The 12072-nt window shown below is 40.5% G+C and overlaps 3 protein-coding genes across 5 annotated transcripts in view; all 3 read left to right on the top strand.

Moving 5' to 3' along the window:
• The window catches only part of LOC124412581 (myrosinase 1-like), a 39249-nt gene that overhangs the window by 10046 nt on the left and 17131 nt on the right, over window positions 1-12072 (top strand). The gene's annotated exons all lie outside the window — the stretch shown is intronic.
• Window positions 943-3091, top strand: LOC124412577 (myrosinase 1-like). Its single transcript, XM_046892569.1, has 8 exons — window positions 943-1012; window positions 1087-1187; window positions 1265-1398; window positions 1474-1807; window positions 1903-2242; window positions 2327-2477; window positions 2579-2820; window positions 2917-3091. Exons 1-8 carry the CDS (start codon window positions 960-962, stop codon window positions 3077-3079), a joined length of 1518 nt encoding a protein of 505 aa, XP_046748525.1. The 5' UTR covers window positions 943-959; the 3' UTR covers window positions 3080-3091.
• On the top strand, window positions 8471-10699 carry LOC124412578 (myrosinase 1-like). Its single transcript, XM_046892570.1, has 8 exons — window positions 8471-8571; window positions 8646-8746; window positions 8824-8957; window positions 9033-9366; window positions 9458-9797; window positions 9882-10032; window positions 10138-10379; window positions 10495-10699. Exons 1-8 carry the CDS (start codon window positions 8519-8521, stop codon window positions 10655-10657), a joined length of 1518 nt encoding a protein of 505 aa, XP_046748526.1. The 5' UTR covers window positions 8471-8518; the 3' UTR covers window positions 10658-10699.

Below are 12072 nucleotides of genomic sequence, written 5' to 3'. Positions count from 1 at the left end.
CCTATATTTGACTTCACTGACAATGAGCGAATAACAAGAAGCTACGACATGAAATTAAGTATCAAAATCTGCAACTTGCAAAAACCAACAGCTTGGTAAGCAGAATGACCAAGTCAATCTGGGCACACGGCTGTTGGCCTAACTCGTAATATTCAAGGGTCCGGCATGCAGAAAGACCAAAGTGCAATCCACGATGCCTCACCAGCGAGAAGAGTTGACAAATGGATCTAAAAGGCAAAGACTCTACGTTAACTCGAAATAACAAGCCAATGGGCAGAACAGGCAGAAGGGATGAAAAAAGATCCGCGATGTGCAACCTCAAATGTATGAACAAATCTGATTCGCTGATTTGAGCCCTGGTTATTTATAACAAAATGCTGATTTGTTTATGCGACAATAGCAAGTAAGTCGATGCCACCCGGCAGAACGAGTGAAGTTCTTGAGCTACCAGTCGTGGCCCGGCAGAAATCATGGGGTGCTGTTTTGCTACGCGCACTCATTTGTTTGTCAATTAACGAGATAAATAGACAAAATTATGTGAATAGAGTAGAAAAATTCTCATCCATTACAATACCTAATCGTAAGTCAGTGACAGATGGCAGTCATAAAACTGATAACGATATCATCAACATTATCAGAATGTGGCTTTGAATCAGAAATGTGCAGTGTATAATGTGTAGTATGTTATGTATGAAGTTATAGGGAGATTGGCGTACTAGAAGTATGAGATTAGGTGGCAATACTGAAAGTAATCAAAACACGACGGATTATCTGTTTCTATATGAAATCATCAGTTCGTGCTGATTAGTCCTCTTAATACCTTTACAGCGATACCGGACGCGTCGGCTTAGCATGGAAGATGCCTATCTGGGTGAGATATAAGGCTCGCATTATTATTCAAAAAGGCTATCAGCGATGGTCCAAGGTAGAGGAACGTAGTCACATATTGCATTAATGCGATGACGCGTTTCGTAATCGCGGCGACCATCGTCATCTGTACGTTTATTACAAGGTATGTGTTTTCTGAAACTTTTGCAAGACAAAATTATGATTATTATAATTCTTCGAACTACTGAATTCCCATAGAATATCCTGTTGCGATGTCGTAAAACTCACTTTCCCGAGTGGATTCAAATTGGGAACTGCAAGTGCGTCGTATCAAGTTGAAGGAGCTTGGAATGTTAGCGGTGAGAGTCGAAACATTATGACGACGTGTTGCAAGGAAGTTGAAACTTATACAGATTTCTCATTCTAATTATTGCAGACAAAGGTGAAAACGTGTGGGATTACCTTACGCATAACCGTCCCGAGTTGATAACTGATGGACGGAACGGTGACGTTGCCTGCAATTCTTACAACAAGTACCAGGAGGATGCGGACTTGATTAAAAAACTCGGAGTTGGTTTACTTGAAATTTCAAACTAAATAATTGCACGAAATCGAATCAACATATTGGTATTACCATTTTTTCAGTTCGACTTCTATAGATTTTCGGTCAGCTGGTCACGCGTCCTTCCAACTGGCTTCGCAAACGTGATTAGCGAAGATGGCTTGCAGTATTACAAAAACTTGACCGCAGCGTTGGTGGCGAATGGCATCGAGCCCATCGTCACAATATATCACTGGGATCATCCACAAGTTATCGAGGACATGGGAGGATGGACAAACGAATTGATAGTGGACTGGTTCGTGGCTTACGCTGAGATTCTGTTTGATGCTCTAGGAGGCAGTGTGAAACGATGGATAACCATCAACGAGCCAGATCCCTTCTGTGAGGGCGGCTATGCAGGAGTCTCAAAAGCACCAGGTGATGAAAAGTCTGAAATCTTTTTTACAAATAATAAACGACACAAATCTTTGTATAGAATTGTTATTTAACACCCGTTTGAAATTTTCTTTTAGCGAAAGTGATCCCTGCAAATATCGGTAAATATCTTTGCGGACACAACGTTTTGAAGGCTCATGGAAAAACGTTTCGACTGTATGATGAAAAGTTCCGGGAAACCCAGGGTGGTGAAGTTGGCATAGTGCTACCTCTTGTGACACACTTGCCGTACAACGCTAGTTATGAGGAAGAAGCTGAGACTGCCTTTCAATTCACTTGCGGATGGATGGCTCACCCGATATACCATGGCGATTACCCGGATGTCATGAAGACCAGAGTGGCCCTGGTCAGTGAATACCAAGGCTATCCGAGGTCGCGACTTCCAGAATTCTCAGATGAATGGATAGCCATCATCAAGTGAGTTATTCAAACGCACCATCACGGTTAGTCCGACAAACCTCACTTGATTCAATACATTAACGTTCCACAATGAACTTGCAGCGGAACAAATGATTACTTTGGTGTTAATCACTACACATCTAAACTCGTTTACCCTGACCCTGACGAAGAGCAAGGCATTTACACTTACGATCACGGCTTGATAACAACCGTAGATTCTAGCTGGGCGGCAACAGCTTCGGATTGGTTTTACGTAAGTGCATGTCCCAGTCAAATGAGAATATACTTATAATATACTTATTCACGTGCGAATATGTGAACGTATGTAATTGTGCTCGCACGTTACCATTGCAGGTGAATCCCTCAGGATTTGGTTACCTACTTCGTCAAATCAGAGACGAATACAACAATCCACCAGTCTGGGTCACAGAGAATGGTTATTCCGATTCCGGTGAAGTTGACGACTACAACCGCGTCAGCTATTATTACGAATATCTGAGAGAAATGCTGATTGCCATTAAACGAGACGGATGTAACGTCGAGGGTTACGCCGTTTGGAGTATCTTAGACAATTTCGAATGGCAAGCTGGTTATACGTAAGTCGATATCAGCCTGCTTTCTTTCACATTCAAAAATTCATATTACCTTTGTCCGATATGAATTCTCCAATTGTCACCCATCTTTTCACACAGGGAACGATTTGGAATTACCCATGTAGAGTTTGACGACGCCGATACCAACAGAACCGCAAAAATTTCACAGTCTTGGTGGGCCAAGGTTCTTTCCAAACGGAAGCTTCAGGCTGTCCCGACGAGCGCCGCCGCTACTCGAACTCTACTACCATGGCAAAAGTAATCGTTAAATGAACATCAACCCTGAACTTGTACATATCCATAATAGTGGAAATCCATACAATAAATATAGGCATATTTTTCAATTAATCAAGTAGCACTCGTCATCAACTTGAATTGAAGTGGTGTTTCGAGTAAACTACACTCGTGTCGCATACTAGGTTAATTCCTTTCCACTCATTTATGCACGTCTTCACGCATATTTTCCCATGAATGTTGCATTGGTGAAACTTAGCAAGCTCAGTGACCAACTATGCTGGCGCTAAATCGCTTGATTTTCGTCGGTCGTACTATAGCGATATTTTCGTCCGCCAACCAATAAGTAGATGACAAAACTCGTGTCTGCGCAGTCGGTTGCTGTCCCTACTAAGTTTCACCCTTTTCCCGCGGTAAACTAATAAGCACAAATCCAAGAGATGATGGTGCAGTGGCCGCATAAAGTGCCGTTAGACACGTCTGATGGCCCACAGTTAAAAGAAATAAAAATATTCCGTTCAATTCCATAACGACAGTATGTTATGAGGAGACCTTTATAAATTGAATGTAGCTAACGTGAGATACTATGGCCGTCCCACTCTGAAGATCTGAGTTACTCGCTGGAACGATCTGAGCTTTCAGAGGAAAAACTCAAAAGTTAAATAAATTGTAGTAGCATATGAAAAAAGCTGTTTTTTCTGACAGACGGAAAGGTAAGATTTTTTCACGTCAGATATCTATATTTCAATGAGTTTTTCATACCGATAAAATGAGTCCTGCAGCATTACATACGAACGATACGAAAACAATTCGCATATACACCACAACCAGATCGGAATGATAAACTTTGATATGGCAATTTTCGTGAACTGTAGATCGGAAAGCTTTCAAACTTCGTGAACTTTTTAACCTTAGTACACATGACAAGTGGTAAGAATGTCTAATAAATCGATTGTTTGACGTCCTGTTCAGTTGTCGATTATACCACCCCTCACTTTGAGCAGATAGAACCTGGTATCGAACCTTGATCCGTAATTTATTCGTGAAAATAAAATAAAAGCACTCATCCCTTTACTTGAACTCATTATACTGTATCTGTCAGGTGATATGCGTCGCAATTTAAACACATCAATTGTTTTCCAAACTCCAAGGTTTTCACCGAATCAGAGAGATATGTGTTTGTGAGTCTAACACACTTCTGAACATTTTATAACAAGTGAAATGCCGCAGGACACATTTTGATTTCAAGGTTTAAAAACTGGAGATGATCGATTTAAATAACACCCAATTGAAAGATAATAACAATGGGCCGTTATAAAAATTGTCAACATATCATCAACAATATTTGACTTTAAATCAGAAATGTGCAATATGTGATGTGTAATATCTTATTTAAAAAGTAATAAGGTGATTATGACATCAAAAATCTGAGATTGAGTGAGAATACTGAAAATGATCGAAACACAATTGAATATCTATTTCTACATGAAATCATCAATTCATGCCGACTAGTCCACTTATAATATCTATACGGTGATACTGGACATATCGGCTTCACATGAAAGATATCTATCTGAGTGGAATAAAAAGCACGAGTTGTTATTGAAAGAGGCTATCACTCATGGTCCAAGGTGGAGGGAAGTAGTGATACGCTTCAATGATACAATGGCACGTTTTGTGATTGAGGTGATTATCGTCATTTGTACGGTTATTGCAAGGTAAGTATTCGCTGAAACTTTTGTTACACAAAATCATTATCGTTATCATTTTTTCGAATACTGAATCTCCACAGCATATCCTGTTGCGATGTCGTAAAACTCACTTTCCCGAGTGGATTCAAATTGGGAACTGCAAGTGCGTCGTATCAAGTTGAAGGAGCTTGGAATGTTAGCGGTGAGAGTCGAAACATTACGACGACGTGTAGCAAGGAAGTTGAGACTTATATAGATTTTTGATTCCAATTATTGCAGACAAAGGTGAAAACGTGTGGGATTACCTTACGCATAACCGTCTCGAGTTGATAAGTGATGGACGGAACGGTGACGTTGCCTGCAATTCTTACTACAAGTATCAGGAGGATGCGGACCTGATTAAAAAACTCGGAGTTGGTTGACTTGAAATTTCAAACTAAATAATTGCACGAAACCGAATCAATATATTGGTATTACCATTTTTTCAGTTCGATTTCTATAGATTTTCCGTCAGCTGGTCACGCGTCCTTCCAACTGGCTTCGCAAACGTGATTAGCGAAGATGGCTTGCAGTACTACAAAAACTTGACCGCAGCGTTGGTGGCGAATGGCATCGAGCCCATCGTCACAATATATCACTGGGATCATCCACAAGTTATCGAGGACATGGGAGGATGGACAAACGAATTGATAGTGGACTGGTTCGTAGCTTACGCTGAGATTCTGTTTGAGGCACTAGGAGACAGTGTCAAACGATGGATAACCATCAATGAGCCAGATTCTTTCTGTGAGGGCGGCTATGCAGGAGTGTCAAAAGCACCAGGTGATGAGAAGTCTAAAATCTTTTGCACGAATAAGAAACGGGACAAGTCCTTGTAACCGATTGTCATTTAAGACCCGCTTGTAATGCTTTTTCAGCGAAAGAGATCCCTGCAAATATTGGCAAATATCTTTGCGGCCACAACGTTTTGAAGGCTCATGGAAAAACGTTTCGACTGTATGACGAAAAGTTCCGGGAAACCCAGGGTGGTGAAGTTGGCATAGTGCTACCTCTTATGGCATACTTACCGTACAACACTAGTCATGAGGAAGAAGCTGAGACTGCCTTTCAATTCACTTGCGGATGGATGGCTCACCCGATATACCATGGCGATTACCCGGATGTCATGAAGACCAGAGTGGCCTTGGTCAGTGAATATCAAGGCTATCCGTGGTCGCGACTTCCAGAATTCTCAGATGAATGGATAGCGATCATCAAGTGAGTTATTCAAACGCACCATCACGGTTAGTCCGACAAACCTCACTTGATTCAATACATTAACGTTGCACAATGAACTTGCAGCGGAACAAATGATTACTTTGGTGTTAATCACTACACATCTAAACTCGTTTACCCTGACCCTGACGAAGAGCAAGGCATTTACACTCAAGATCACGGTTTGATAATAACCGTGGATTCTAGCTGGGCGGCAACAGCTTCGGGTTGGTTTCAAGTAAGCGCATTTCCCAGTCAAATAAGAATATACGTATATATACAATATACTTATTTACGTACGTATATGTAAACGTATGTGAATGTGCTTGCACGTTACCATTGCAGGTGAATCCCTCAGGATTTGGTTACCTCCTTCGTAAAATTAGAGACGTATACAACAATCCACCAGTCTGGGTCACAGAGAATGGCTACTCTGATTCCGGTGAGCTTGACGACTACAACCGCGTCAGCTATTATTACGAATATCTGAGAGAAATGCTGATAGCCATTAAACGAGACGGATGTAACGTTGAGGGTTACGCCGTTTGGAGTATCTTAGACAATTTCGAATGGCAAGCTGGTTATACGTAAGTCGATATCTTCCTTTTTTCTTTCTTTCTTTCTTGCTTTCTTTCACATTTGAAAATTCATATTACCTTTGTCCGATATGAATTCTCCAATTGTCACTCATCTTTTCGCACAGGGAACGATTTGGAATTACCCATGTAGAGTTTGACGACGCCGATACCAACAGAACCGCAAAAATTTCACAGTCTTGGTGGGCCAAGGTTCTTTCCAAACGGAAGCTTCAGGCTGTCCCGACGAGCGCCGCCGCTACTCGAACTCTACTACCATGGCAAAAGTAATCGTTAAATGAACTTCAACCCTGAACATGTGCATATCAATAATAGTGGAAAGCCGTGTGAGAAATTTAGGCATATGTCAGTCAAGTAGCACTGGTCATCAACTTGAATTAAAGTGGTGTTTCGAGTAAACTACACTCGTGTTACATACTAGGTTAATTCCTTTTCACCTATTTATGCACGTCTTTACGCATATTTTCCCATGAAGGTTGCATTGGTGGAACTTAGCAGGCTGAGTGATCAACTTCGCTGGCGCTGAATAGTTTGATTTTCGTCGGTCGTACTATGGCCATATTTTCGTTCGCCAACCAATGAGTAGATTGCAAAACTCGTGTCTGCGCAGTCGGTTGCTGACCCTGTTAAGTTTCACCCTTTTCCCGTGGTGAACTAATAAGCACAAATCCAAGAGATGATGGTGCAGTGGCCGCATGAAGTGCCGTTAGATACGTCTGATGGCCCACAATTGAGAGAAATAAAAATATTCCGTTCAATTTCTGAACGACAGTACCTATTATCAGAAGACCTTTATCAATTGAACCTAGCTAATGTGAGATTCTATGACCATCCCACTCTGAAGATTTGAGTTACTTACTGGCACGATCTGAGCTTTCACAGGAAATACTCAAAAGTAAAATGGATTGTAGTAGCATGTGAGAAAAGCCGTTTTTTCTGACAAACGGATTTTTGAGATTGATTTCGAAAAATTATCGAGAAATAAATAACATTTTCTGAAAGGTAGGATTTTTTCACGTACGATATCTATATCACCATTAGTTTTTCATACCGATAACGATACGAAAACAATTTGCATACAAACCACAATCTGCCTGAAATAATAAACTGACATGGCATTTTTGGTGAACGGTAAATCGGAAAACTTTCGAACTTGGTGAACTTTTCAATTTGAGTACACACTACAGCAGGTAAGAATTTCAGATAAATCGATTGTTTGACGTCCTGTTCAGTTGTCGATTATACCACCCCTCACTCCGAGCAGATAAAACCTGTTATCGAACCTTGATCCGTAATTTATTCGTGAAAATAAAATGAAAGCACTCATCCCTTTACTCGAACTCATCATATTCTATCTGTCAGGTGATATGCGTGGCAATGTGAACACATCAATTGTTTTCCAAACTCCAAGGTCTTCAGCGAATCAGGGAGATATGTGTTTGCGAGTCTAACACACGTCTGAACATTTTTTAACAAGTGAAATGTTGCAGGACACATTTTGTTTTCAAGGTTTAAAAACTGGAGATGATCGATTTTCATAATACTCAATTGAAAGTTATTGATAATGGGCCGTTATAAAAATGGTGAGCATATCATCAAGAATATTTGACTTTGAATCAGAAATGTGCAATATGTGGTGTGTAATATCTTATTTACAAAGTTATAAAGTGATTATCTCATCAGAAATATGAGATTGGGTGAGAATACTGAAAATAATCGGAACACGATTAAATATCTATTTCTACGTGAAATCACTAATTCGTGCCGACAAGTCCTTTTGTAATATCGCTACGGTGATACCGGACATATCAGGTTTTACATGAAAGATATCTATCTGAGTGGAATATAAGGCACGAGTTGTGATTGAAAGCAGTTATAACTCATGGTCTAAGGTGAAGGGAAGTAGTTATACGCTTCATTGATACAATGGCGCGTTTCGTAATTGCGGTGACCATCGTTACTTGTGCGGTTATTGCAAGGTATGTATTCACTGAAACTTTTGTTACGCAAAGTCATCATCGTTATCGTTTCTTCGACTTCTGAATCCCCACAGCATATCCTGTTGCGATGTCGTGAAACTCACTTTCCCGAGTGGATTCAAATTGGGAACTGCAAGTGCGTCATATCAAGTTGAAGGAGCTTGGAATGTTAGCGGTGAGAGTCGAAACATTACGACGACGTGTTGCAAGGAAATTGAGGCTTACATAGATTTCTGATCCTAATTATTGCAGACAAAGGTGAAAATGTGTGGGATTACCTTACCCACAACCGTCCCGAGCTAATAAGTGATGGACGGAACGGTGACGTTGCTTGCAATTCTTACTACAAGTATCAGGAGGATGCGGACCTGATTAAAAAACTCGGAGTTGGTTTACTTGAAATTTCAAACTAAATAATTGCACGAAATCGAATCAACATACTGGTATTACCATTTTTTCAGTTCGATTTCTATAGATTTTCCGTCAGCTGGTCACGCGTCCTTCCAACTGGCTTCGCGAACGTGATTAGCGAAGATGGCTTGCAGTACTACAAAAACTTGACCGCAGCGTTGGTGGCGAATGGCATCGAGCCCATCGTCACAATATATCACTGGGATCATCCACAAGTTATCGAGGACATGGGAGGATGGACAAACGAACTGATAGTGGGCTGGTTCGTGGATTACGCTGAGATTCTTTTCGAGGCACTAGGAGACAGTGTGAAACGATGGATAACCATCAATGAGCCAGATTCTTTCTGCGAGGACGGTTATGCAGGAGTCTTAAAAGCACCAGGTGATGAAAAGTCCAAGATATTTTACTCGAATAAGTAACGGGACAATTCCCGGGGATTGTTCTTTAAGACCCGCTCGAAATGCTCTTTCAGCAAAAGAGATCCCTGCAAATATTGGCAAATACCTTTGCGGACACAACGTTTTGAAGGCTCATGCGAAAACGTTTCGACTGTACGACGAAAAGTTCCGGGAAACACAGGGTGGTGAAGTCGGCATAGTACTACCCCTCAAAGCATACTTACCGTACAACGCTAGTTATGAGGAAGAAGCTGAGACTGCCTTTCAATTCACTTGCGGATGGATGGCTCACCCGATATACCATGGCGATTACCCGGATGTCATGAAGACCAGAGTGGCCTTGGTCAGTGAATATCAAGGCTATCCGTGGTCGCGACTTCCAGAATTCTCAGATGAATGGATAGCGATCATCAAGTGAGTTATTCAAACGCACCATCACGGTTAGTCCGACAAACCTCACTTGATTCAATACATTAACGTTGCACAATGAACTTGCAGCGGAACAAATGATTACTTTGGTGTTAATCACTACACATCTAAACTCGTTTACCCTGACCCTGACGAAGAGCAAGGCATTTATACTTACGATCACGGTTTGATAATAACCGTGGATTCTAGCTGGGCGGCAACAGCTTCGGATTGGTTTTACGTAAGTGCATTCCCCAGTCAAATAAGAATATACGTGTATACAATATACTCATTTACGGACGTATATGTAAACGTATGTAAATGTGCTCGCACGTTACCATTGCAGGTGAATCCCTCAGGATTTGGTTACCTACTTCGTCAAATCAGAGACGAATACAACAATCCACCAGTCTGGGTCACAGAGAATGGTTATTCCGATTCCGGTGAAGTTGACGACTACAACCGCGTCAGCTATTATTACGAATATCTGAGAGAAATGCTGATTGCCATTAAACGAGACGGATGTAACGTCGAGGGTTACGCCGTTTGGAGTATCTTAGACAATTTCGAATGGCAAGCTGGTTATACGTAAGTCGATATCTTCCTTTTTCTTTCTTTCTTTCTTGCTTTCTTTCACATTTGAAAATTCATATTACCTTTGTCCGATATGAATTCTCCAATTGTCACCCATCTTTTCGCACAGGGAACGATTTGGAATTACCCATGTAGAGTTTGACGACGCCGATACCAACAGAACCGCCAAAATTTCACAGACTTGGTGGGCCAAGGTTCTTTCTAAACGGAAGCTTCAGGCCGTCCCCACGAACACTGCTGCCACCCGAACTCTCCTACCATGGCAAAAATAATTGGAGAATATTTACTCACAACTTACTGTAACTGAAAACGGTCCAAGAGTACCTCCATTTCAGACAGAGTTTCCTGGACTAAAATAGCGCATAAGATCATCAGCCAGTTATCGTTAAAGTTTTACACTCGACAGGACACGGGTCAACGGCTGAGTACATATATCAGCAATACATACTAGCTGATTGGAATTTTTAATTTTTGTATTTTCATTGCCGCATATAATCACTAAATGTTCCTCATCAAATGTTACAATTAATGTATTACGCAATATAGACGCGAATCCACAATCATTTTTCTTCTAAATTGTGATCGCGTATGTTTACGTGTAATAAAAAAAAAAAAAAAATCCTTCTACCATTCAATCCTGCATCGATTATTAAGTGTATACGCTTTTGCTATGAGGCCTTGCTTTTCAGATCTTAGATCATATTTCAGATTGGCTTCAAAAATTTCATGCCAAAGCCTCCGTCGAAAATTAAACCTCCAAGTCTTCAATAATATTTCTTCCGATCCCATCCGAAATACGATTCTATTTACTATACAGCAAGCTTCTATTCATTCAATCTATATAGACATTTTTGAGTCCAGGCAAAAGTTAGACGTTTCGTTACTACAGAGGTTGCACTTGAAGATTATCTACATCAGAGAATTTATATAAATAATCCTTCTTCTGATAATGTTCAAGGGAAAGGTTTGTAACTTATCAGCGTACTAGTTTCATAAACGTCAATTCTCAATGTCACCTTGGCTGTTATGAAATGTCTCACTCCTGCTAGGGCTCCAAGATTTTGTTACATTTTACTGAGCGTCTCGGGATTTCCTCGGGCAATTCAGAATGGGCACTTCCGAAATAACAATCCCCATCACATTTTAAATAGGGTTGGTCAAAAAAAATTGTACAAAATTATGGGCTTCTACTGTGTCAAGAGTTTTTATGTAAAATAGTTTTGAGGAGATCAGAAACATGATTTTCCGATCTTGATCGAGTTCTCGTGAAATAACGGACAAATTATTCCTACAGTACTCATAGTTTTTGGCAATCAATCACTGAGGGAAAATTATTTGAAGCATTACCGATCCCTTATTTTTCAACTTCTACTTTATTAATGCTATTTTTAAGTTGATGGGCTTCTTTTAAGAGTCCTCGTTCAACTGCTGTAAATCATTTGAAAAGCTTACCATACCAATCCATGATCGTAATTTGATGCTGGTCCACAAACGATGACAAAGATGAAAATGGACTTTGGTCGATGACGACAAAGTAGATTAGCGAAATTATAGGAAATTATCTAAATCGATATTTGGCATAGTGGCATAGTTTTAAAGATATCATGTGCAGTAAACACGATATCCAAAACATGTGTAGAACCACAAATATTATGTCCTGTAGTGATTACTTAGAGGGCTTGTTATT

Source organism: Diprion similis, chromosome 11, assembly GCF_021155765.1.
Source record: "Diprion similis isolate iyDipSimi1 chromosome 11, iyDipSimi1.1, whole genome shotgun sequence".
NCBI lineage: Eukaryota > Metazoa > Arthropoda > Insecta > Hymenoptera > Diprionidae > Diprion > Diprion similis.
Note: the sequence above shows the minus strand (reverse complement) of the source record. Positions and strands in the feature narration are given on the sequence as shown.

Coding starts and splice junctions, on each gene's coding strand:
- LOC124412577 (XM_046892569.1), top strand. CDS start 960: ATGACGCGTTTCGTAATCGCGGCGACCATCGTCATCTGTACGTTTATT. Junction 2,243..2,326: donor GAATGGATAGCCATCATCAA/GTGAGTTATTCA, acceptor ATGAACTTGCAG/CGGAACAAATGATTACTTTG. Junction 2,821..2,916: donor GAATGGCAAGCTGGTTATAC/GTAAGTCGATAT, acceptor CTTTTCACACAG/GGAACGATTTGGAATTACCC.
- LOC124412578 (XM_046892570.1), top strand. CDS start 8,519: ATGGCGCGTTTCGTAATTGCGGTGACCATCGTTACTTGTGCGGTTATT. Junction 8,572..8,645: donor ACTTGTGCGGTTATTGCAAG/GTATGTATTCAC, acceptor GAATCCCCACAG/CATATCCTGTTGCGATGTCG. Junction 9,367..9,457: donor AGGAGTCTTAAAAGCACCAG/GTGATGAAAAGT, acceptor ATGCTCTTTCAG/CAAAAGAGATCCCTGCAAAT.